A 26,544-nucleotide genomic window follows, 5' to 3' on the forward strand; every position below is an offset into this window, starting at 1 on the left:
AGTAACATGATGTAAAAATGCTCAACAGCACATTTAGGAGGACGTTCCAATTGCCCAGATTTCCAGTGCACAGCATTATTCCCTTCTCCTCCTGAGTGCAGAATGACCCAACAGAAATGATCCTTTTCTAAGAATTTAAACCAAAGTCAATATGATAGGAAGAGAAATTCTGCTGTCATCTGAAAGACTGAAATCTCAGGGATTTTTGCTCAGCTGGGCTAGATTCTGAATCTTGTCCTACGTTCCTGTAATTGTATTCTGGAGCCCTCTGCCCTGAAAGCACCCTGCTGAGCAGTCCAACTGCCATTCTCCTAACCACTCTTACCTGAAAAACACAAGTTCATTTAGACTGAATCGTGAGGTAAACCAAACAGCTGATGAAAGACAACAGAGCAGCATGTAGGCAAGTTTGATAAGGACTCAAAGCAGCTGAGTTGAGCAGAACACGCACTGTGGAGGAAAGATGGGTGTTAGCTGACACGAGCTGGGGGCAACTTACAGGACACGTAGGTTTTTGAGTCCCTTGAAAGCACCTTCTGCAATGTGATTGATGGAGTTGTGGCTCAGTCGCAGCACGTGCAGCCCCCCGAGGTCTGCCAGGCTTCCCTCATCCAGCCTGCTCAGGTTGTTGTAAGAGAGTATTCTGAGCACAAAAAAACAAACCACGAAACAACAGCCCTTGTCAGTCCAAATCAGTGGTTTCCAAGTTCCTCTACAACCAACCAGTGCCCACCTCCCACAAGCAACTTGCAAGAGGCAAGGTGTACTGTGTGGATACACAGCAGTTTGGTTAGGGACTAAGACTGCAGTCTGCAGACATTGGCATGAGATGCCCACGGGGCAGCCTGGATCACGATATGGGAGCAACTTGGTACCCACATACAGGGAATCTTCTGTACAGCAACAGAGAGAGGCTCCTCCAGAAGGGAGTGTGAGCAATAACCTAGCATGCACCTGGGCAGCTATGGTGGGGACGAGCTACTTTTTCCCTGCACAGCTAAGTTAGGGGCTGGGAGCATCACCCCTCCTCAGTCCTCAGATGCAGAGGTATCAGGTGTCAGTTCTGGTTGTGTTCAATCCTCACTCCTATTTTGGACTCCATCAGAGGCTTACAAGAGAAAGCAGTCCCCTCCTTCCCCACACTCTGTGAGGTGGAGAGCAACACCAAACAGACGGATTTTGAAGTTCACAGGCACTTGGCAGGGGCCAGACTTATGCGCTCAGGAGGTGTCTTATCGTTCTGCAGTTGTGCAGAGAAAGCCCCAGGCGTCTGGGCGTGGGTGTCTCCACAGCCTGCTCCACCCCAGTCGAGAGCCAAAAGCATTTCACCACAAGGCAATTGAACGCTTCCTTCCCTGAACAGGAAGGAGGCATCTGTTGCAAACCAGCCACCTTCCCTCCTGCTCCTCTCGGTCAAGGAGTGTACAGCCTACTCGAAATCTTCTCCACTCACTGGTGACTAGTACTGGAGGGATGGGGTTTTTTCCCACAGTTTTTCATTCAGCTCTGTATTATCTCTCTGTTTTGAGGTTATTTTTTTAAGCACTACTCCTGTTGTAGTTTGGAAACTAGTAGAATGCAAGCTGTATTTTTCTTTCCCAGTCAACGTGCGGATGAGGCTTCTGAGATCTGGCACCAAGGGGAGGATATGGGAAGCTCCAAGTCACTGCAAACACCTCACACACAGTGCAACCACCTTCCATAGAAGCAGTCAAGTAGCAGGGCTGCTGACACAGAAGGCCAACTGGGCTTATCAAATGAGGAAGACCTCCTAGGGTAGCAGCAGACAGTCACTGGTCAGTGATCTTCAGCCTGAAGTACTGATCCACAGCTCCCTCTGATCTCTGGACGTTACAACAGCTGGGTAAGCCCTGCAGGGCTCCTGGCAGGTCAGCAAAACCAGCAATAGCCTCAGGTTTAAGCTGCCTGCATGCTGTGTGGAATAAAAAAAGTGGACATTGTGGGGTGTAAAAAGTGGCATTCAGCTACATGCCACTACCTGTATTTTCTCAAACATGTCTCTTTACAAAGGGCAACTGCACAGGATTTTCAACAGCAGCTTAGTGCCCTGGGAGCAGAAGTCACTTCAAAAGCTGTCAGGGTTTAGGCTACCAAACTTTTCAAGAAGTGGAGCTATGCAGTTTTAAACAAGCACTGAAATCCCTTCTTGTGCATACAGCAAAAAAAAGTCATCTCCCTGAGTTCCAAACCTCCAAATTCTTCTTCTAGTACTGCCTGTTAATGAATCTGCTTAAAAATGTATCTAGGGCTTGCACGGAAGTCACTGCAAAGCCAAAAGCTAAGTCAAAACAGACCCACAGTCTGAAGCGCTGAGACTGTCGCTCGCTTGGCAAATGAGCTCTCTATCTTTTGGTTGTGTGAGTGGGCAGAGAGCAAGCTTTGGAAACAATTCAGCGAAGATCAGTGAGTTTGAAGAGGGTATGGGACAATGCAGTCTCATTCCTGAAGAAGTGGTAGTGCTAGTTATGAAGAACTGGCATCCTGTCAAAGTTATGTCCTCACCTGCGATTAAAGAATTTGGCTTTAAAAAACAAACTACCCCAAAATCCTGTTCAAAAGTAATCCTAAACCTGGCTGAGATAAAAACAAATAGTTCCTTTTGATTCCACAGAGAAGAGTTCCTGCCACAACTGGTGAAGGCACGTTCCCCCTGCTCGTGCTGACGTCACCCCAAGATGGACAAGCAACAGCAGTCTTCAGAGAACTTCTTCAATGCCTGCAACCAGGTGGAAGGTTTCAGGAGCTATAGCACCTGGCAGTGCTTTCCCTCAGTATGTAAGAGCTCTGCTTCATGCCAGTGGGACAGGCTGGTTTGCAGCACAGTGTGTTCCCCTCCTCAGCAGTTTGGATTCTCTGGGTTGAGAGCAGGCAGCAGGGCTCTGCTGCTCCCCCCAGCCTGCCACCTCTCTAGCAGTGAGAAACCACTGGAACTAAAGAGCACCAAGGTTTGCCTGCACAGCCCTCTTGGCCTGGCCAGGCAGTGGGAGCACAGCACACAGACACATCCCAAAAGTGATAGCAAATGGGTTAACCAGAAACCTGTTGTGCAGCTGAGGCTCCTGCTGCCAGCCACTTCTGGACCAGCTACATCCAACATTTTTAATTCCCATCCACCAACCACAGGTAAGAAGAGAAAAGAAAGCCCCAGCAGGCCAGTCATCATTTACCTCTGATGAAATCATCCTATGCTCTCACAGTGGAACCTTCCGTGATGGTGATGGCCTAGCACCTGACCAGTGAATACAATCAGCCCTTTCTCGTGTCCATTACAAGGCACGAGCTCTCTGTTCTTGTTAGCTTTTGCCTCACAGGAAAAGCCTTGGGGTGAGCAAGGAATGAAACCCAAACTTTCCAAGTGCACAGAGGCAGGTGTACCCAGTGCTTCCTTTCCTCACCCTTCAATTTCAGAGCAGACCTCTCCCACAGGTACTCTCTGGCTGTGGGAGTTTCAGTCAGGTGTATCTGATGGCTCCCTGCAGTGGCTTTACCCTAAAGGCAACACCTGCCCGTGCTGTTTTGCAGAGATGTGTGCTAACACCCACATAATCACCTTTCGGATCTCAGGTGATGTCGTCTCTGGCCTCACACTCCAGCACGATCCTGTTTGTCAGGCTCAGCACACCTCAGTGGCTCCTACCACCTCCCACCACCAAGCTCTTTCCAAATCGACCCTACTCTGCACCAGAGCTACTGAGTTCTGCAGTTGCTGGGAGACGATGGTCACTAAGCTAGGACAGCTCACTTTTAGCAATATCTGCTGGCAAAAGAACCCAACCCATAGCTGGCAAAGAAAGGGCTCATCAGGACACACAACCTCCCATCTAAACCTCAAGGGTTTGCAGAGGCTGCCAGGCAGAAGAGACAAGTGCAAGTTCTGCCAACAAGACCTGTGACATTCGCTCTGCAGGATGTAGATGGAGCTCACCCACCCCACTTGAACCCAGGCTCAAATAAAGCTGCAGCAATGGCACCAGATCAGGTCCCTGAGAGCAGGAAGCTCCCAGAGTTGTGCAGTGATCTGAATCTGTCCATTCTAGGGATCCAAATACAAGTGGCTTGGGGAGGCAGATTCCCCTTTTTTGACGTTTCAGATTTGAGCAGACCACAGGAGGAGCAAGATGCTGGTTCTGATCTGTTGTCTTGAAGATCTCTCCGCTGACAGTGCCTTAACCTAGTAAAATATCACTTGATCTGCACGTGAAGGAACTGTAGCTCTCGACTGCACTGTGGCAAGCAGAGCTGCCCTTTAGGCATGGGCAGCTTCACAGCAGTTTGAAAAGTTAGGTAATTAAAGAGTAACATATCTATTTATCTGAAAGAAAAATACTTCCTTGTGCCATCCAAACCCACATCTGAATGAGGAATTTAGGCTGGTCACTGGGCTAACACATTCATTCTATAGCTTCTAAGCTGAAAGGAATGACATCTGTCATACCTCTCTCTTATGCCACATTCCAAAAGAGCAGGTACTCATAGCTTGGTGGACAGATACTGACCTTTAGTTTGAGTCCTGAATGAGGCCTCTGAAAGCAGGAGGCTCCTTTACCCTACTGCTTTTTGGTGGCTAGGAGAATCCCTAACGACGTTTAACAGGAGGTTTCCAAGCACCAGGCAGATGAATTCCAGTCTCACTGACCACGTGACAAGTCACCAAAGGAAGCCAGTGAATCTTTCCACAGTCCCACCAAGGGGATGACAGCTACTTCTGAACACACTGCAAGCACCCATGTGAATCTCTTCAAAAAGGCATTAGGCAGTGCCACAGACTCAAAAGCCACCCTTGTGGGGCTGTCCTCACCAGCAAGGCTTTCTGTCACTTATCAAAGAGACTGTATTCACAGCTGGAAATCTCAGGAGAGCAAAATCAATGTATTTACTTTTCACTGCTCAGCCCCACAGGAAGGGCAAAGTGTAAACAGGGGAAGGAAGAGGAACTGCCTTTAAAGGCCAAATCTCTGCTGGTTAAAAACATGATTACTCTTTGTAAATACAGGAGGTAAAGCAGAGCTCCCTTCAGGCTGTACGCTCATTACATGGCAAGCCACGCATGTCTTGTACCCACCTAGCTAAAAGGTGCTGGCAAGCTCTCACAAACTCTCCAGGTCTTTTGGCATTCCATACTTCTAAGGGCTCCCAGTCTTTGCTTTTGGTACAAACTATTTTAAGCAGGTGCATCACAAATAACAAGGGCATCACCCAGGAGGCTGCAGTCCCTGCATTTCTAAAGGTTGATATAGCAGGAACTGTAAGCTGCGTGATGGGGAAAAATCCTTAACCCCTTTTCCTGCCATTGACACACTACCTACCATCAAATCTTTCAAGGTCCTTTCCAACCCCTGATGTTCTGTGATTCTGTGAAACATGCCCAATGAACGCCAAAAACCAACTTACAGCTCATGCAACTTCTGACAGAAGCCCCAGCCGTCGGGGTTGATGCGGGATATGGAGTTGTTACTGAGGTGCAGCTGGTGCAGAGATGAAAGGCCATAGAGAGAGCCACTGTTCACTTCTGTCAGGCTGTTGTACTCCAGGTGGCTGCAGAGAAAAAGCAGAATGAAGTGACAGAGAAGCAGCACTCGGCAAATGCTGAAGGATTTCCAACAGTGACTGAGATTTTAGCCATTCCTACAGACCTTTCCATCTTGTGTGGATGTGTGCATGTGTGGGCACTTCTTGTGCAGTGAAGGACTGAAGTTCAGGAATGACACAAAGGAAAGGCCTGGTGTGAGCTGTGACTGCAGAGGTATGTTCTGCTGCAAGCAAACTAGGCTTACAGCACCTCATGCAAGTGTGTATTTGCAGAGTCTCAGTTGTGTGACAGCAGCATCCAGAAGCATGCTGTCTCGATCACTTGTGACTAGGCAGACACACCTGAAAGCAAACCATGCTGGAAGCTTCCAGCATTTCTCTGCAGTGACTATCTAATTTGTTCTCTCACGTGGAAAGAACACATCATTGAGCCAGGCCAGCTTCATTTCTAGGTATCCCAAAGGGCAGAGCAATCAGGTCTGCAACACCACGATTCCATGTATCAGTCAACATAAATTTTCAGAGGCCAGATGAGCTTTCGCTTGAAGACCAACTGAGCTCTTACTGAGCTTTCAAACTGCCAAACTTGCAAAGGAATGCTGCCCCAGCTCAGAAAACAGCACGGCTTGGAAGCTGGCAGAGCAACCAGCTGCAGCAAACTGTCCACTGAACAGACGCTGCTGTAGCACAGTCAAGTTCTGCGCATATAGTCCTGGCACAGGTGCCCACAGGTGCCTGCTGGGATGCTAAGCTGCAGGGGAGATGAGGGCAGGCAAAGGACAAAGAGCCTAGCGCTCTGACTCACAGAGTGTGCATCTTGGCCAGGCCCCAGAAGGCCCCATCGGTCAGCTTGCTGATGTTGTTGCGCTGCAGTTTCAGCACTTCCAGGCTGTCCAGCCCCTGGAACGTCAGGCCTTCGATCAGGCGGATGCGGTTCCGGTTCAGCTCCCTAAAAATCACCAAGGCCATAGAGTTGATTAAAGCCCCATCCTGTCTCGCCACATCAGCTGTGCAGCACACAATGGGGACAGCAGTGCCAACAGCTCCTCTGTCAACGGTTCCCAGGAGACAGCAGAAGCCACCGGAAACTTTCAATCCCAGAGCCAGCCAGGGAAGTCAGCTGGGTGTGATTGCTTAAATAAACTCACCCTGGGACAGACTTTCACTGCAGAGAAACAACAGGCAGTGTGGCAGTGCCTCCTCATCCCTCCTCTCTCAGCATTTCTTCTATGCCATTTATTCTTTTCATGGCTTTCTGCACTTTCTCTTCTCCCAGGCAGAGGCACCACTTCAACCAGTGCAGTTAAACCTCCGCACTGTTTCCCTTACAACCCATCCTTTTCCCAGGGTTTGTGACTGCCCTGCAAAAACCTGCTCTGAGAAAAGCAGCTACCCCAAGAGCGGGGAGCCCAAGAGGCAGTTTTATGGCTAAGCTGGAAAGGGAAGCTTTCCATCCCCTGGCAATTTCACGTATCCTAAGAAACCAACAGAGTGACAAAAGATGTTGCAAGGCAGACTCAGCATTTTGTACATACAAATCCAATTTCTTTTTTCCTCCCGGGGTGGGGAGGGACTCCTAAATTTTGGAAATAGCTCTTATTTGAATGCCATTATGAATGTCATCAGAGCCTATTCTGCCAACCAACTTTACCGCTTCCTTCACCCAGTCAGACCAGGTGAAAACCCAGTTCCATAAAGTTAGTGGGAAACGTCATTGACACTGCACTCCAGAGCTGCAGACAGAGCTTTTCAAACGAGTACCTTTCTGCACATGCAAGACTGATCCAAGGGACGCTCCCCGTTGAAGAAAACGGTGGAGGCTGCATCATCAGAACTTGTTTAGGAAGAGATGAGGAAGCCACAGACACTTTAAGCCTACTACTCAACTCCCTAAAAAAAACCAATGCTGAACTTGTACTTCACTTGAGTGTAATTAAAGTAAGCAATTACAGAGTTTGCAGGCTTAAAGACTCTTGCCTGACCGCACTTCCTAGGCTATTACTGAATTACACTTGGCCAGAAAAGACACATATGAAAATTCTACAACACATCAAGTCTGTGTAACTTGCAGTTCATTCATGTTTGTCTGTGGGGTTAAACAACCAGCTGTGAGACTGTCCTTAAGAACACCAATTACTCCAGCTCTCAGTGAAAGCTGTGTTCCTAAGCAGAACTGACTCACATCATTATCACAGTTTTGCACATGACTCAGACAACCACTTCCAACCGGGAGGCTACAGACTTTCCAGATGCATATGCTATTGTGTCACACTCTTCAATGCAAATCGGCTAGAAAGCCTACACGTGTGCAGGCACAAGTGCACAACTAATCCTTAGACACTTCTTGGCTTAAGTATTTGTCTCTCAGTCAGAAGATTGCCTTTTAGAGGTGTCAGCTCCAACAGCTTTGGTGGACTTCATGTTGACACACAGAGGTTGACCTTCCGCCGATCAACTTTGACGGAATGGCTGTGACAGGCCTCAGGCCGTGCCAGTTTCTGCAACAGCAGCCAGGAGGGAAAGCTCAGCCGTTAGCACTACCACTTCACACAGAACATATATTTAGAGCTGTAGATGCCTGCGTGTCCTCATGCAGCTCCTGCCACATGGACTACAGGCAGGTCTTTCTCTGCCCAAGTATCAGCATGCACTTGAACAGCCTCCTGTTGTTACTTTTTTATTACTGCCTATGATACTTGGGCGGTCTTGAAAAATTAAGGTGGTAGCTAAGCTCTGTTGCTCGCAACAGAAGCATCCTCCAAACTGCTCTTGCACCAGACACCAGCAGCATTCAAGGGACTGGATTTGTCTTATATTGTTGAGTGCACAAGACGCTGATGTCTGCTGCAGTATCCCTCTCTTCCCACCTGATCAGCAGGATGGCCTGAAAGGCCCACAGTTACAAGACAAAAAAGGATCCTCTCCCAGAGTGTTTCGCCAGATGCTGGCAGAGGACTGCAGCAGTGTATTCTAAGTTTCACAGACAGCAGGTGAGGAAGGGTGACATTGGCTGTGTATATACTCAAGGACATTTTGTCTCCATAAAGTGTGGCTGAGCTTAATTAAAAGTGCACATTTCTACTCACAGTTGTATTAGCCTGGGTAGCCTGAATGCCTTGACAGGAAGCTGAGTGATCCTGTTTTTACTCAGACGAAGTGTTAGCAGAGACCGTGACAGACTATCAAAAGCACCAGGCTCCAGGGTGCTGATTCTGTTGCTCCCCAGGTAGCTGCAATAAATCAGGGCAGAAAAATGAACAGTTCGGTCAGAAATCTCCTTTCATCAGCATTTAGCTGGTCTCTAGGCAGACTGGTGAAATTACAGAGGTGGCTTCAGATCAGGGGGATTTCTGGCTGCACATAGAGCTCAGTGCTCTCCCCAGAGCCATGTGGCAAACGCAGAGAACAGATGCACACCTCCCGGGGGCTCCTTGATACTCTCCTACTTCAGCAAGGCAATTAGGAGTGGAAGGCAGAAACTGGAGAACATGCCAATGCAGGATGATTCTATTCATTCTCCATTCTCCCCTCAGAATCTCTCCCATGTTTTTTCCTTACTTGGACCCTAGCCTTAGCCAGAGAGGCTGGATTTACTGGACAGCTGGCAAACACCACTGTCTTATATTTGAGGGCAAAACTTAAGGTGCAAACTTTGACACGTGCAGATCACCTGCACATCTTCAAGGGTACCTAAACCAGATTATTTTATGTTTCCCCACACAGGCAAACATTTCTTTTGGGAGGGTGTTACTTTGCTTAGACTCTGCTTTCCTTTCAATAACCAACAAGTGCTTTCAGTAGCCACTCCAGTGATGAAATCAGACATTCTCCCTTCTTCCAGATGCAGCACACTTCCTACCGAGGAAGAGACAGAGATCTGGTGCAGACAATTAGTCTGGTTTCTAGCTGTTAAAGACATCCACACCTGAAGGATACCTTTTCTCTTTTGCAATAGTCTTACGCAACACAGTAACAGCCTGCATTCTTCACTGATACATCAGAAAGCAACAAGACAGAGCTCGAAAAACAACCTGACAGTAGGAACAACCTGCTGCCTTCTAATTCCCACTTGCCCCTCAGATCACAAGGAGTAATCCCACATTTTGCATGTTCATTCTCTCTCTTTTTTTTTTGTCTAAGGAGGTTTGAGGCCCTTTTCTCTGCTGCAGTAACTCAACAAAAGCTGTTCCCAACAAGAAAAACTCACAGCTCCTTTATGTGGAGTCCCTGTGGAAAGCAGCCGTTTCGGATTTCTGTGATGTCATTGAAACTCAGGTCCAAGGTCTCCAAGGTAACGTAGGGCTTCAGCTGACTCGCTTCAATGCTGCGGATCCTGTTGTGGTGCCTGAAACAGCCAGGAGGAGAAACGGAGACAATTTACTTCTCTTAGAAAAACAGAAAGAATCTCCAAGGCTGCAGCAGACCCACGGGCTGGCCCCTGAGTTCGTACACTCAGGATTACAACAGTGCTCCTTCAACAGCTGCCTGAGCAAAAACCCACACCAGAGACCTTCCCTAAGCCCCATGCTCTTCCTAAGGCTAGAGGGTACTCACAGACCTTTGCCAGCTTCCAAATGCTTTTTTCTGGTATAGTACAAGACTTTTCACTTCTCCAGGACTATGGACTCAACTAGTTTTTCTTCCGCTAATTTGGGCTCGGTTCCCTACAAGCCAGCAGGGCCAGAACGGATTTGTTACATGCAGGGAACGTAGAGCTGGACTCTGACCCCACAAGCAAGGAATGCAGATTGATGGTTTAAGCAACCTGCCACTGTCTTACACCAAGCAAGGCATTTTCAGAGCAGGAACCAGTAAGATCTCAGTAAAGGTTTCACAGAACCAACCAGGTTGGAAGTTTCCTTCGTTCCTACAGGTTTTTATGAAAACGTCCAGCTTGGACTCTGTTACAATGATTTGTGATGCACAGAAGCACTGTGAGAAGGCTTGGAAACATTTCATCTTCTGCTTCCTTTGTCCCACTGTGCAGCTGGGACAACTCTGCAGTGCCAGTGCTCTGCCCAAGCACCAGCTGCAGGCTCAGACCCTCTAACAGTCATCTGCATCTGCCGTCTGAAAGGTTCAGTCTAATGCTCTTCTTTAAAGAAGGGGCTACAAGCTGTCCTCAGGGTCTCCACAGCCATTTAACAGTTAAATGCCTTTAGACTGAATCTGTACTCACAGTTTAACTAAAAACTCCCCCAAGTCCTTTCCTCTGACTCTTTTCTGGCCTGAATCAGTAGAGAACAGTAATCAATTAAAAAAATCCACCATGTACTAGTCAGGAGAAGCAGAGCAGACCCTGATGTGCACCTAGACCAGCCACTGGCCTTACTGCCCCACACAGAGATGCTCACCAGACACGTGAGAACTTACTGAACAATACGAGATAGGAGAGGGAGCTGACACAAGTACTGTGCCTTAATCCAGCAGCTACCCACTGAGCAACCAGAAGAGGATACAGCAGTCAGTGAGAGCACTCTTGCATGCAAACCAGCCCAGCCCAGCTCTCCTGACACAGCATCAGCTCTCTGAAACAAAAAGCTGTCTGAGGAGCTGACCACAGCCTTCTAAGGCATTGAAGTTGATGGGTGTCTAGAAGGCCATCTCCAGCTTTGGACTCACTTCAGGCTCTGCCAGGAGTTCAGGCAAGCTCTCCTCAAAGAAAAACTCTCTCCCCAGAAGAAAACACCAGTAACATGTGACAAGAGACATGCTCCACACGCCCTGATCCCCTCCTTTACCTGCCCTGTTACTAAAAGCACATTGTTTCACTACCACATTTGTTGATGTCCGTAGTGGGAAGCCCCAGAACAACTTAGTTGCTGGAGGCTCTCCCTTTAACCAATCAGTACATCACTCTCACACTGGGGAAAGTTGCAGAAATGCTGACCTGACCAAGAGTTTAAATGCTCCTTAATTCTTTCCGTGCAGGCTCGCAAATCAGTTGGAACAAATCCTGCACCTCTACAGCAGTGTGCTGCTAGGATGATGCAAAAATCATAGGATCATAGAATCAACCAGGCTGGAAGAGACCTCCATGCTCATCCAGGCCAACCTATCACCCAGCCCTATCCAAACATCCAGACTGTGGCACTCAGTGCCTCATACAGTCTTTTCTTGAACACCTCCAGGGACAGTGACTCCACCAACTCTCTGTGCAGCTAAGAAGATCAAAGGACAGTCATAACTTACATACCTGAGCTGGTTATCCCATGGCTTACAGGCACATGGGTTTCTATAACCACGAACTATAAAAGGCAGTGGTATGGCTACTAACCAAGTAATCAACATTCAGTTACATCAGGGAACACAGACTGAATTTTCACACCTATGTACATAGTGCAACAAAGGTCCAGTGAATCTATATTATGGTGAGCATAAAAGACAGGAAAATTCACTTACACCCACGGTTTTGTGGTCCCCATAAACTGAACACATGGAAGACAAAGATTTCTTTTCCCCAAGGACTATCTTCTTTTGCAATGAGCTCATTTGGTAGAATAAGCAAATTCAAAAGCTTCAATCTTTTTTCCTTCTCCTCAGAAGACAGTCTATTAAATGTGTGTGCAACTCCTGATTCAGGAGAGGACCTCAATACAGCCACAAGTTAAAGCAAGCCTGAAGCATGTTTTCTGGAGCTCTCCTGAAGCAGAGACTGCTGAGTTCAACTCTGATCTCATTCAGGCTGTGATGGCTGAGATGAATCTGGCCTTAAAGTAACAGGAAATGAAGGCTTGTACAAATGAAGGCAGAGAATCTATAAATTACCTGACAATCCCTGTGCAGAGCAGCTAAATCTGCAAGGGATTGGAAGCACAGAGAGATTTTGGACATGAAGTGCTCTTCAGAAGCCAATGTTGTTTTTTTCTTTTAGTATTAATATTTTTATGCTTTAGTTGCTCAACATATATCCACAGGCTGCTCGCCTGCCAGGTCTCCCAGCCCGTCCCAGAAGGCAGACTTTGAGAAGGGAAGAAAAGGACAGGAAAGATCTATTTCGTTTGAGCCATGTTAGTAGTTTCCAGGTGACTTCTGTCCATTTGCCCTATGCTTTTCATGTGCTACAGCTGGCAGATTAGATGGATGCATTATTTCACACAGGAAAAAAACAGCCTCCTCTCTTTCCCTCTCTGTCTCCTTCAAACATGGGTTGACTCCAAATGTAGCTCTCGGCTCCAAACACGACCCACAGCCAGAAGCAGCTGGGGAGTGTCAGACAGCTTGCTGCAAAGCACTGCAGCCTCTCAAAGCACTGCACTTCAAACAAAACCAGCCCGGCTGCCTTCTCCTCCACACAGCGTGCGAGCCGAACGCACCGCCGGCCAAGCCTCTTACCAGCGCCCATGGCGTTGGACTTTTCAGCCTCGCAGTAAGAGCTGGGATATGATTTAACCCCTCCTGCTATTACTCGGATCCTTCCAGCTCGCCTTTGTTCCTGATCCCAGCACCGGTGGCTTACAGAGAAACGACCAGTGACGTTAGGACTTTACCACTCCCCTCAGCAGTGACTGGAAAGGGCTTGGATGTTTCCCAACCAGCTCCTTAGTTTACACTTGATTGGCTTCAAAGGCGACAGATCAGATTTTAGTACCAACTGCCGAAACCGGGCTTTAAAGCACAAATTATCAGAGCTTCCACAACTGATTTGCCTCCAGGTGTCTTTCCCTCTCCCCACTACTTAGGTATCACAGCTTGGAAAGAGCTTTCCTTGTCTGACTCCAGCCAGTGTTACCTCAAGAGTATACGATGACAGGGCTTCAGTGTGAGACTGTGCAATTAGAGCCCAGAGTGAGAGCCAAGTCTCTTAGTTTCTATTCCAAGCTCTGGCAAATACTCATCTGCCTTAGGCAAGTTTCTTAACCCTTCTCTACCTCTGGTTTACCAATCTGTGTGTGAGTGTAATACCAGATTAGGACGATGCAGGACTGACTTCCCTGAAGAAAGGCAGCTCAAGTGAAAAAGAAATCACAAGAACTAAGGAGCCCATCCAAGGCCCTTTGGGTTTTAACGTCAGAGGATCTGGCTAAAAAAGTGGAACTTCTCAGTTCATATCCAACCTCATTTCCAGAGACACCCCATTTGCAGCTAACACAGATCTTGAACTGTAACATCTTAGTGCCAAACCAAGGTAACTGCAAGTCAGTCATGGATTGCTTTTGCACTCTTAGCTGCACACATGGGGCACTTGTTCAGCAACTCCTTCACCCTTAGCACCAGCTACAGCTGCAAACAAAAAATGGAAACCTGCGGGAAGCCACTCCCCCAGCCACTGCTGCTTAACCCACCCATACCACAGCTCAACACTCTGAGAGGGAGCACAGCCTCTTAGACCCTGCACTTCACAATACTCATGAATAGATCCCTCGGGATTCCAGGAGATTTGAATTAACCTCAGCCATCTCTTTGCTGAGCCAAGCCTGTTAGGACCACATCCTTGGGCTGCTGCAAGACAGAAAAACAAGCAAAATGTTTCAGGGAAGCCAAAGTGTGTTTGGGTTTGCTCTAAGTCAGGAGAGAGCTGAAGGGGGTGGCAGGAAAACAACAGGTGGCACAAAGTCAAAAGCTTGCAGCATTTCCAGGAATCTCAGCTTGTATTTTAGAGGTAAAGTTATGCTTTAATCCCGGTGGGTTTCTTCCTCCAAAGTGTCTTCGTGAATACTTATTTGATAAACAGTCTGTGAAACATTTTCCACTAAACCTAATAGGAGAAAAATTCCCCTTGCCCTGGGCAGCAAGCCTGTCCTTTGGAGAACGCTAATCAGTTTAATTTAGACCACGGCTTCAAACTACTCGTGTGAAATCGATGCAGAGAGCAGAGCAAACACCCTCCCTTTGTTGTTCCAGCCACATTCACTACCCCTCAGCAGCTGCCCATTAGAAAGCTGACAGCGGAAAAATCAAAGCAAGCAGACCCTCAGATGGGAACATGCGAGGGGCTTTGGCTGGCCTGATTTAAATACAATCAGCACAAACCCTCCTGCTTTACACAAAGCTTGAATTAAGGCTGCCTTGGCTGCTCAGAATCTGCAGCGCAAATGTTTGGTGTGAAGTGAGGCTAAAGGCAGAAGTCACATGCTTGGCCTTCATGTAGTGTCAGCTTACAGAGCTGCCTGGGATCAGGGAGAGGGAGAAAAAAGCGAGCTGCAATACAGCAAACCTATTAAACTGGCACCTGTTATAGGCATCAGAAATAAAACCAAGCTTCAAAGGAGAGGCTCCACACCTTGGGTAGGTTCTATTAATATGCCAGCACATTTTCAACATTAGCATATGAGGGAGATCACAAGACTGGCGAGACTAAAAACTTCAGGGATTGGTTAATAACTCCACACAGGGAAAGCACTGAAGAAACTAAATGCTGGAGCCAGAAAGAGTTATGGGGTTTCCTACTAAAGGACAGGCAAGGTTTGGTGTCCAAGACAGACCATGCAGAGACAGCAAGATCAAAGGCACTGTAAGAGGAGACAGATCACATACACCGTGACTAACCGGTGCCTGGAACCACCTGGCCTTCTCTACCTTCTCAATTTAGAGAAGACCAAGACCTAATACTGACTCTCCTCAAAACACTAAAGACGATTCAAGGAATGAGTTCCTAAATTTTCACCTCAGATGATCTGCAATCCGATTTTTTTAGCCCAACATTCACTACACCTCCCAAAAATAATTTTAAAAAATCATGACAGTTTCAGAGAAGAATGCAGTGCCTGAGCCTTTGGAGGAAGGGGAACTGATACCATGCTGCAAGACCAGTTTGTCCTTACAACAGCAGCAATAGAAACATTTGTTCTGGTCACCATACCACCACTGGCAAATGAAGATCCGGCATCAGTGACTCTCGCTAGCGTACGGGAAGAAGGAGAGATGAGAATGCCATGGGGGGCTGGACATCAGCTTTCACTCAAGGTTCATACAGTTTAGCAATGCAGACTTCCTTACACCGTTTTAACACTCTACTCGCAAGGGCTTTTTCGCTTGCAAAGACTTCTAATGCAGCAGAACTCCATGCTGAGCTGTCTGGAGCAGTGAAGCGATCTCTGCAGCAGAAGATGAGGCAAGCACACAGGTGACACGCTGCAAATCTGTGGAACACCATCCTCTAGTTCTTTGCACGAGACCTTCTCTGAAGATTCAAACTGCCCACACTGCAGAAGCTTCCCATCTTCTCTAGGGAAGCCCCACGAGCAGTCTGACACCTTGCACTGTCCCAGCCTTACCAGGACAATCTGTGAGGCTAAAGACTTTGCAGCACTCCACAAATGTACACTTTCATTCAACACAAGACATGCTGCATTTGCTTATGGGAACAGCCCTGCTGCCCCTTCCGAGTAAGACTGCACAGCTTATAGTCCAGGCAGGAAGCAAGGATGCATGGAAGCAGCCCCCACTTTTCTCAGATGCTCTGAATCACTGCTTCCCTGAGGAATCCTGGCGAATTCCCAGGCTGCTGCAGATAGGGCTCTGTTTGTTCAGGTGCTGGCTGCACGCACAAAAGCGGAGCAGTGGCAGGACAGGCAGCCGCTGCCTTTCAGAGTCAGCTACAAAAAGAGAGTGAGCCAAAAAAAACCAAAATCCTTGCACAGGCCTCTTAAATTTCACTTAAGGGTTTATATGCTCTGAGAGTCTTAGGATCATCCCTCTCCCTAGCACTTCCTCAAAAAAGGTCTATCTGCAATACAGTGAATAAAATCTGTGACCATGTAATACCATCTTTCAAGGAAAATGACCATAAACATGCATAAAGCAAGAATAGGCTGACAAAGCTATTCCAACTATATCAGACTAGGGCAAAAAGTTTAGAGCACTCTCCACTGTACAACAGCTTCAAGACAGGTGTGTTCCAGGGGCCTTTCACTCCTCAGATGATGTTCTCCTCTTGCGTTGGTGGTTTAAGATGGGCAAGCACGAAGCAAACCATCCACAGTGATACGCAGGCTGCGACAGACAGGAGGGGCCAAAAAACAACGGAGGAGCGAGTAGAAAAAGATGCAATCTTTCACGGTGAAGTGACTGTTCCAGGTGACAGATGTTTACACTCAGCAGTCTGGGAGATGAGATTTGCTAATTGATTCCTTTGGACCTAAGAGCCATAGCCACCTGCAAGACAAGTCAATGCCACCGCAAACGGCTGCATTATGAACTCCTTTCCACAAGCAAACTGTTACTCACACAAATAGTTCCACTGCAGTCAGCAAGACTACTCATGTGAGACCAGTGTGACTCAAGGGCTATGTTTTCACTGTCTATTAAGGGCTGCTCTGTGGCCACCCTCAGGACCAAACATCTGCCTCTCACACTGATGGCCTGCAATCGCTGACCCTGGTGCAGCCCAAGTGTGGCCTCAGAGCCTCTCTGATACCCTGAGTACCTGACTGTGGACAGATGTGACCCTCCTGTGGGGCACACTCTCACCACTCTTTCATAAGACAGCCACAAAAGTGGGAGTTCATGAGAGATCCAGCATGCTCTTGACGCTGACTTCCACAGCAGCCAGACACGGGCAAGGGCCTGAATTTGATGAGCATTCACCAAGGGTTTCAAACGAACTGCATGAAGAAAAGTCTTTCTTCCAAGGTAACCAAACCCTCCACAGCCAGTGAGATAGCTATATACTGTTTCTGCACTAACAATGTTCATGTAAGCTTTCTGACTTTAGACAACCTTACGACTGGAGAATTGAAGGAACAGCTACAAACTCTTTCGCTTCAATCTGCATTCACTCTCATGGTTTCTGACTTGCCACCATATGATTTTGGGTGTGCAATCTCCAAAGCCTTTGGTATTCAATTCCATTAACAGAGCAAACTGCGTAGGGCACATTTTGGCAGGACCAGGAGTTAACCATCTTTGAAACAGAGGCTGTCTTACCCATTTGAGCAGATTATGCAACCTGTTATGACATCAAATCAAATTAAGGCTCCTGAAGCTGAGACAACCTGGTATGGGCAGTCCCTCATCAGGGTGGTTCCAAGAGGACCAAAGTTTCTGCTCTCCTGGTTACACTGCATATTTCATCAATGAAGTCTGCACTCTGCAGAGGCTTTTTAACTGATGCATTCACAAAGGACACAGATCCATTAGAAAGGCTGTGCAAAGCATCTTTCATTGTTTGCCACAGCTTCCCTACAAGGATCTTCCCTGAACTTTGATGACTTGATACCAGGGCACAACCTCAGCTTCCTGTGTGCAGCTCCACCTCAGAACATCACATTTATCTTCAGTGCATCACTTAGTGGTCAGCACATGTCTGGGGTGATGCACATGCTGGCACTGTGGCCAAGGGTCTTGAGCAGAGGCTGCCCAACTTGTAACGCAGTTCAGTCAGCTCTCTGGCACAAGGGAGGGAGAGGACATCGAAGTGACTGAGCACAGCCAACGCTGGTTTTGACACAACCACTTTATGAACACTCATAGCTGTGCCAGTCTTTCACCCACCCTTAGTGACACTCTCTTGTCACTGTCCCATCTTCTATGATCTTCTCACATTCCCTCTGTCTAGACCTAGCACTGAAAAAGGCTGTACAGAAAAGGAGAAACTCTGCTGAGTGCTGAACTCTGGTAGGAAGAAGAACTGTCTTCTAGGAATGAAAAAGAATCACAGAGGGGTCATGGGCCGAGGTGAATCTGCTGCCAGTATTCAATACTATGAAATTAAAGTGCTGGGGGAGCAAAGTACCAGGGGGCTCAAAGTTCAGATTGTAACATGGTAAGCTTCCTGTTCCAGCTTCTGCTTCTGGGATGCTGGCCTTTTCCACTGGGCTGTGTGCTCAGGTGGGGGATGTGCTACTTTGAACCTAGCTAGAACATTTCAGTGAGCAGAACTAGATTACAGGCTGTGGAAGGGAAACAATGGTGATGTCTACTTCACTCATTGGCTTGCTGAGAAGTATAAGAGCAAGAATCCAAACATAGATAAGGGAGTCGCTCTCAGTCCAGGCTGTGGGCTGCATTTTCTCTCTCTGACCTAACGACTCTCTGATTAATCCACCTGCTTCCTAACCCTCCTGGCCGACCCTCTAATCTTCCTTGAGCACAAGGCAATGTTTGGAGTAAGGTAGAGAGGGGTGAGAGAAGGTGGAAGGGTGGTTGAGAGCCCCTCCTGGGGACTCAGGCTTCTGGGAGGGCTGTTGTGTTTCTGTATTACCTTTTAACTTGTCTATAACTGTATATACTCTAACTATCTGCTTGTATATTGTGCTAAGCTGTAAATATAAGCTTCATTCAATGTCCAGAGCTGGCTGAGTGATTTCCCAAAGTGTGGGGGGGCAGGGAACACCCAAAGCATCACAGGGGAACTGTTGCGTCACCCTCTTCTGCTGCTGCTTTTTGCTCTGCAGGAGCTGTCTCAATGGAGCTGTGGGGCTCAGCAGAGCCCCGCTGAAGGAAGGGCTGTGTCAGTGTTTGAAAGAGATCAGTCAGTTGCTGGCAGGTGACACTCAGGTCACTCTTTCTATGATCTTCTGTGTGTTTGGTCTGCTACTCTCTTGCTCTGTCAATAGCGCTCCCACTTCCACCTCAAAGGTTCTGCTGCTATGTGCCAGCCAAACTCAAATTTCTGTCACAAATCAAAAGGCATAAGGCAGTCACTGAAGCCAAGAAGGAGCCTTGCTTCACTCCCACCAGTTTGCTGCTCTGAGGAGTTTCTGCTCTTTGTAGCCCCACAACTGCAGAGCACTCAGCATAAGCAGATGCTTCACAACAGGGTTACCACCTAGTCCACTCCACATCCTTATTGCTGGCCTCAAAGGCGAGTTAGGTTTGTGACAACTGAATCAGATGCAGGCTAAAGCAGAGGCTGGAACTGCTACCCTGTCCCACTCCCAGACAGAGATGGCAGGGGCTCTTCGTTTTCAACACAGGCAGTTTTTGTGCCTCTACTCACCAAGGGCAACATTTTCATGCCAGTAGGGTCCAGGATCACAGGACAAATAGATGCTCTTACCATTAAATTCTGGTACCAATTTCAGTCTGTGTAACAAATGGTCAAAGTAAAAAGAACCCACCACAGCCTGGTGTGTGCATGCATTTTGTGGGTGGCTTTGTTTTGCTTTTGCCTCTCCACAGGAGTGAGGAAGGGAAAATACACAAGTGGAGCAGAAATTTAAGGTGGTGACTGCCCACAACGCTGTGACATTAATGCAATGTAATTGTGAGCAGACTTCTTGTGCTTGAAAGCCATGTGACACAGGGGTTCTGCCCACCCTTAACAAAGGCACAACGAAAACAGGACTAACTGCACAAGAGCTCTGTAACTCTTATGCTAAGGCAGGTAAATAAAGGACAACACACTTGAATTGTCTACTCCACATCAAACTCCCAAGTCTCCCGAGTTTTGCAGCACAAGTTGCTAGAACACTTGCCTCATGAAGCAGCAGCTGTTGGGGGAACATGTTTTTGACCAACCAGTCAAACTCCTGTTAACACTTCAGAGCTGTAGATAGGCTGCCTGGTTAGTCTGTTCCAACATGACACACACTTGTGCTCTGCTGACAGGGCTTATCTATCTTGTCAGCAAGGTCGCCAGAACACAGATAGCCTTCGGGTAGAGTTCACTGTGAGCTCTGCTCCGCTGAGCCTCAGCCTGCAAGGGGGAACAGCTCTTACTTGGAAGAGCAATCGTCAAGTTAGCAAAGAGAAGAGCTCTTCAGAAGTCTAGGCACCCTGCTGTTATAGCATAGCATGGCTTTGGGAAACTGCAGAAGATGGCAAAAGATTCAGGGGACAAAATCTGAGCTCTGAGGTTGCACTAAGCCAAGCTGGTATGAAATACACTAGCCACTTAAGCCCCCCTACAGCTGATCCTGTAAAATCAGTGGCAAGCATTTAAAACCATTTAGCCAGTAAGTTCTTCAAGCTTCCTTAATCAAGCCATTTACTTCAGCTGCTCCTATTTTGAAACAGAGGACAGCTGTCTCAAGAACATAATCTGGGGGGGGGGGGGGTGTGTGGAAACAAACTAAAACAACCCCAAATCATCTTCAGTAAGACCACCAGAAGGTATTTCTCTTCCAGGTACCAGAAAACTTAGAGGAAGTCCAATCCTTTTCCTTGGTTGTTCATGCTAATCATCTTTCCCTTAAGCAACTGCTCCTGCCTTATGTGGATTGGAGAAGAGATGATGTTTTAAGGCTAAAAATCAATAAGCCATTTATAGATGCCTTCTTTTACCATCAATTGTTTATTCTTGCCCTCTTCTCAACTTACTTTTCTCTGAGCAGAGCTGACCACCAAACCAGTTGTCCTTTCACTCATACCCCCCTGTACTCCTATTTAATTTTCCAGCTGCCTTTGCCATTTCCCTGATGTCCAACTGAACATTAAATGGTTTGACAGGCAGAACAAGTAGTCACCCAGCCACTTATTCCTAATCAATATTCACGTGGAATTCTTGTTAACAAGCAAGAGTTATGCACACACATGGAGGGGAAGGTGGCCTCTTAAGTGATCACTTCATCCAAAAGTATGACTGATCACTTTCTCATCTGTCTCAACCAGCACTCAGTCTTTTCACCCTGCATACTTCCAGCGGGGCTGGTTTCACATGAATAAAATCATAGCAACAGAGTCCACACCAGAAGTTCATTTCTGCAGTCAGAGGATTTAACATGGAGTAACAATAAGTCAGCACACAGCCAGCTTGCATTTGGTTAAAAATGAATTTCATTGAGATGTTTTGGCAAATCCTTTCTACTCTAGATATGGCAGGATCACATTTTAGTGAACACTGTTTACACTTGAGCACCTCCTCTGAGAGGAGAGACTGAGAGGCTCGGGGCTGTTTGGTCTGGAGAAGGAAAGACTGAGAGGGGATCTGATCGATGTGTACAAATATCTGAGGGATGGGTGTCCAGTGGCTGGGGCCAAGCTCTTTTTGGTGGCCAGAAGCAATAAGACAAGGAGCAATGAATACAAACTGTAACACAGAAGGTTTCAGCTCAATGTGGGGAGAAACTTCTTTAAAGTGAGGATGACAGAGCACTGGAGCAGGCTGCCCAGAGAGGTTGTGGAGTCTGCTCTGGAGACTTTCAAAACCCACCTGGATGTAATTCTGCGTGGACTACCCTGGGTGATCCTGCTTTGGTGGGGGAGTTGGACTCAATGATCTCTGGAGGTCCCTTCCAGCCCCTAACATCCTGTGATTCTTTACCCCGAATTAGACACTGTTTCTTATGGTGCCAGTGGAAGCAGTGATGGAAGTGCTAAGCATCACACAGAGCAGAGGGTAAATGGCAAAAGTGATGTTTTATTCACCAGGCTTTGAATCACATGGGCAAGAGTCGTTTTTTAAACACCTCTGCTGAAACACTTTTAACCTTGTTACACAGCAGAGCAACTGTAACGCTGCCTGTTCTCAAGCCTTCCAGGCCACCAAAATGGAACGATTCTGTAAGCACTATATGGCACCAGACTTGAAAATAAGCTAAACCACATCAATTCCACCCCCAGCCCCATTCTTACTCCTCACTAGGCATCTACTTGATGCTCTGAACAAGCATTAGTCTAACCATGAAGGCAAACTGACAACTGATGAGGACTGAGCAATCTCAGTGAGGAGGAAAACAGACACAGTAAAACTTCCTGATAAACTGCACTAAATCAGGAGACTTTGTTCAAAAACTGAACCAGCCAAGCTTTTGACTAGAAAAAATAGTAGAGAATTCTACCAGAAATAGCTTCAGTTGCCCTTATTGCAGCTGCAACTCTGCTTTTACTCATCCCTGAGCAAAATCAAGCTCCCATCACTCACCATTTTCAGGCAGGAAATTCAAATATGTTAAAAAAGCTTCTGACTCAGCAAGTTTCCATGGCTGAAACCTGCTCAGCCTGCGAGGGCTAACAAAGGAACTGTTTTTGTAGATGTGCTTTACTTTACCACAGGCCACTAAATGAGACAGTCAGCCTCCCACAGATACTAACAGTAGAAAGTTTGGGCTATTCTAAGGTTCAAACGAGACTGTTTTTCATACTGACCTTAACAAAAGATTATGGTCACAAGTGACCCTAACAACTAATCTAGGCCTGATCTGCTGAGGAACTTGGAAACCATCTGATGCACTGTATCAGGAATACAATCAGCAATTGGCCCGCATCATGAACAGCGTGGCCAGCAGAACTAGGGCAGTCCTCCTGCCCCTGTGCTCAGGCCACACCTTGAGTGCTGTGTCCAGTTCTGGGCCCTTCAATTTAAAAAAGATGTTCAGGTGCTGGAAGGTGTTTGGAGAAGGGCAGCAAGGCTGGGGAGGGGCCTGGAGCACAGCCCTGTGAGGAGAGGCCGAGGGAGCTGGGGGGGTGCAGCCTGCAGCAGAGGAGGCTCAGGGCAGAGCTCATTGATGCCTGCAGCTGCCTGAAGGGAGGCTGTAGCCAGGTGGGGTTGGGCTCTTCTCCCAGGCACTCAGGGACAGAACAAGGGGACACAGCCTCAAGCTGTGACAGGGCAGGTTCAGGCTGGCTATTAGGAAGCAGTTCTTCACAGCAAGAGTGATTTGCATCGGAATGGGCTGTCTGGGGAGGTTGTGGAGTTCCCATCCCTGGAGGTGTTAAAGGAAAGACTGGCTGGGGCCCTTAGTGCCATGGTTCAGTTAATTAGAAGGGTTAGGTGATAGGTTGGACTCGATCTTAGAAGTCTTTTCCAGCACACTGAATTCTGTGATTGTACTTAAGGTGCATCTCCCCTTGGGCAGCACATCAGAAGACGCTTTACATTTGTGAGTTACATCTGCCCTGGGGCTGTACTTGCTCTTCAGTTTGGAGACAGCACTGAGTTCCAAACAGGAACTTACTTGAGCTTGAAGCATAACACATGTGTAAGACACAAAAGTGAGACCAAAAAGCTGATACTGTTCCAGTATTCCTATTCTTCCATTCCACCCTACAAGATCACCTGTGTCCTCTCCTTCCTCCACAAGTACTAACTTAGTACAGCCTGCTAAGCAGTACACCGATGTCAGTGCAGACCTAGCCCAGCTCAGAGCAGTTCTCTACTTGCAGCAGCAGCTACCATGGCTTCACTAAATGGTCACCCTCACTAGCAAGTACATAATAAAGTTGCCTGAAGGGGTAACAGGTATTCCACAAGCCACCATCAACTTCCACTACTTTTCCCCAGGCTGATTTCTAGAGTGCTCTGTACGTGCCCAGATTGCTCTCTGACACTCTTCTGTTGAGTCTGAGGACTATGTGCTTTGCTGCTCTTGCTTTTCCAGAAAAAAACATTACTCATTCCCTGGAACAGCCTCAGATCCTTTGCCATTTCCATGCACTCTCCTTATATCCAAAAGCTCAAAGAGGACATGCAAATGATTAGGACAGTTCCAACAGCTCAGAGAAGTCAAAACAGTGTCTCTTCTGATGCTTGGGAGCAAATGATTAATGAGAATTTCCTCCACTGGGAAAGGCTCTTGCAGTCTGGCCTCCAGAACTAGCATACTTTACACACCAGAGCCTCACTATGAGCTCAGAGATGGGTTTCAGAAAATCTTATGCTGTATGTTACTTGCATACTGAACACCACAACTGCCAGCAGCCTTCTTATTCACCTTTCCACATCAGTATATTGCATTCAAAACTAGAAGCTGAGCAGCGTAGCTTGTGGTGTGGACCAAATCCCCAGAACTCTCCCTCCAGCCTGAGAGGGGAGCTGCCCAAGCAAACACTGAAGATCTGGTCCCTGTAGACATTACACCAAGTAAGGACTGATGGGAGCAGTGGCTGGGGATGACTCTGCTCCCACTGATGGACCTAGACCTGCGTGTGCCACACTGCCTTCCTTAACCAGAGAACACTTCCTTTGCAAGTAATTACCAGCGTGGCAGGCAGTGTGGTTTTCTGAGCTGCCCAAGAGACATCCTGCACACAGGCACAGGCTGCTGACTTCAACCAGACCCTGCAGCATCCGAGTCATCTGGATTTTGTGCTTGTGAGTACAAAACTGCTTGCTGTGACCCAGATGGAATGAACAGAGTATTTGCCTTATTTCTAATCGTTAGATCATCCTCTTTTAACTCCAGCAATGATGACTTAAGTCTCTTGGGGGTCAAGGCAGTCGTTTTGTTTGTGCAGCAATTAGCACAGCAGGATCCCAGGCCACAAATGCCCTCTGAGGCTACATAGATGCTATCATGTTAGCTCAAACCTCAATTCTTCATTTAAGCCCAAACTTCCCAACCATCAACACCACCTACACAGAAGTTTATACCCTGGCCTAGTCAGGAACATGAAGTAAGCTTGCATCTCATGTAGAGACCAGTTCAGGCTTGAGCTATGCTCTATAAGCAATTTTCACCTCTTCCCTCACACAAGGGTCACCCAGAGACATTGCCATGGGCAGGAACTGAAGCTGCAGTTCTCCTGATACTTGGCCAAACTGTCACCTTCTTAACTTGAAAAGCAAAGACAAAGTGGAGTCACATCTCAATAGCACCACCTCAGCTCCCAGGAAAAGTCTGCAGAAATGAAGGGGGATTTGCTAAACCACACTTGAATCAGGGTACAGAGACCACTGGCATCACCTCTGCTATCACAGGAACACATGTCTTGGGGAAAGCAAAACAGCAGCTCAGAGAATCTAATGGACCACTTAGGTCTTTAGGAAGACTCTGAAAATCCCATTTGGCAATGCTACTGCTAACAGCACTAAAATAAGTTTGTTTGCCCAAGCTCACTAAGCATGAGGAGACAGCTTCAGGAGAAAGCTCCAGTCTTCCAGAGATCCAGACTCTGCCACATTAGGGATCTCCGAAACCACTCAACTTGAATCCAGTGCAAAGGTCTAAGGAGATACAGCACAAAATGAAAGCCAAAGCCAGACAAGGCCCCCACTACCAACAATCTCACTAACTCAGCATTCTGATGAAATCCCCCACGCTTACAGAAAAGCTTTCTGAGAAGCCAGTCCCTGGAAGTGTTCAAGAAAAGCCTGAATGAGGCATTTAGTGCCATGGTCCAGATGACTGAATAGGGCTGGATGCTAGGTTGGACTGGATGAGCTTGGAGGTCTCTTTCAACCTGGTTGATTCTATGATCACTCCTGATGCAGAAATACCTGGCTGCAGACTTGGACCTGTCTGACCCCAAATATCCAGACGGAACACGGTGGCACACTCTCTTGTTCATGAGGACCAGGCTGCTCCAATTGCTATCTGAGCTCACCAGACCGTTGAAGAAGGCCCTAGCACACTCCCTGCCACTCCCAGTTTCCAATTCTCTATGTACTTCAGATTTTACATGATATATTTTGCCTATGGCACAGTAGATCACTTACCCTTCTCCTATTAGTCCTCTCTGTTTAATTACAGTTTAACATGAATTGATCTTTACATTAATGAGCTTGTAAAGATTGATTTTCAAGAGACTTTTGTGCTGTCTGGCAGCAGAGCAGTCCTATTGATTTCGCTTTCATCAGTAAATACACTGCAGTGTCACTGCATTCTCTGTGAATCAGCTAATCCTATTTCACACTCCTGTGCTCCAAAAATCCCTATTCTCACTTCCTTGTTATCTGTGCTTACTCAGAGCAAGATCATGGAGTCAAAGTATCTCAAACAGCTTCAACTAAGCTAACATACAGCTGACTGCCATGGCTCGTTCTCTCCTTTGTTCCTAAATGGTGAAGGGCTTAAATGACTTACAGTGAAAAAAAACCAAACGTTACTTTTAAGTGTTTAATCTGTTAGCTTCCTTAATTCCTACTCAGCTAAGGCTGTGCCACAGTGGGCTCTGTTTACAGTTTGCTTCAGAGGTCTGGTTAGGCTCTCCACTGAGCTTCACAACAGTCTAATGGCCTGTGTGAGCATGCCTGCATCAGCCCATGCTGACTGACTCAGGTTGGCGACATTGGAGCCAGGGCAGAGGACAAGGATCCACCTCCATCATCCCATACAGACACCCCAAAAGCCCTCCAAGATGCATTTACCCACATGCAGATTAAGACGAAGCAGTGGCAGCCAGATTGCAGAGGAAGGCTGAGCTTGAGCCTGCACCAGGGTTTTGATGAAA

General features: G+C 47.4%; 1 protein-coding gene across 1 annotated transcript in view; it reads right to left on the reverse strand.

Annotated features, from left to right (window-relative positions):
* Positions 1–26,544, reverse strand: part of LRIG1 (leucine rich repeats and immunoglobulin like domains 1) — a 97,651-nt gene that overhangs the window by 23,646 nt on the left and 47,461 nt on the right. Inside the window, exons 5-9 of the mRNA XM_064156028.1 lie at positions 9,758–9,895; positions 8,637–8,780; positions 6,356–6,499; positions 5,413–5,556; positions 500–643 (exon numbers count right to left, since the gene is read on the reverse strand). Of these exons, the coding sequence (XP_064012098.1) occupies positions 500–643; positions 5,413–5,556; positions 6,356–6,499; positions 8,637–8,780; positions 9,758–9,895 (714 nt within the window). The remainder of the gene's footprint in view (positions 1–499; positions 644–5,412; positions 5,557–6,355; positions 6,500–8,636; positions 8,781–9,757; positions 9,896–26,544) is intronic.

This window comes from Pogoniulus pusillus, chromosome 16, assembly GCF_015220805.1.
Source record: "Pogoniulus pusillus isolate bPogPus1 chromosome 16, bPogPus1.pri, whole genome shotgun sequence".
NCBI lineage: Eukaryota > Metazoa > Chordata > Aves > Piciformes > Lybiidae > Pogoniulus > Pogoniulus pusillus.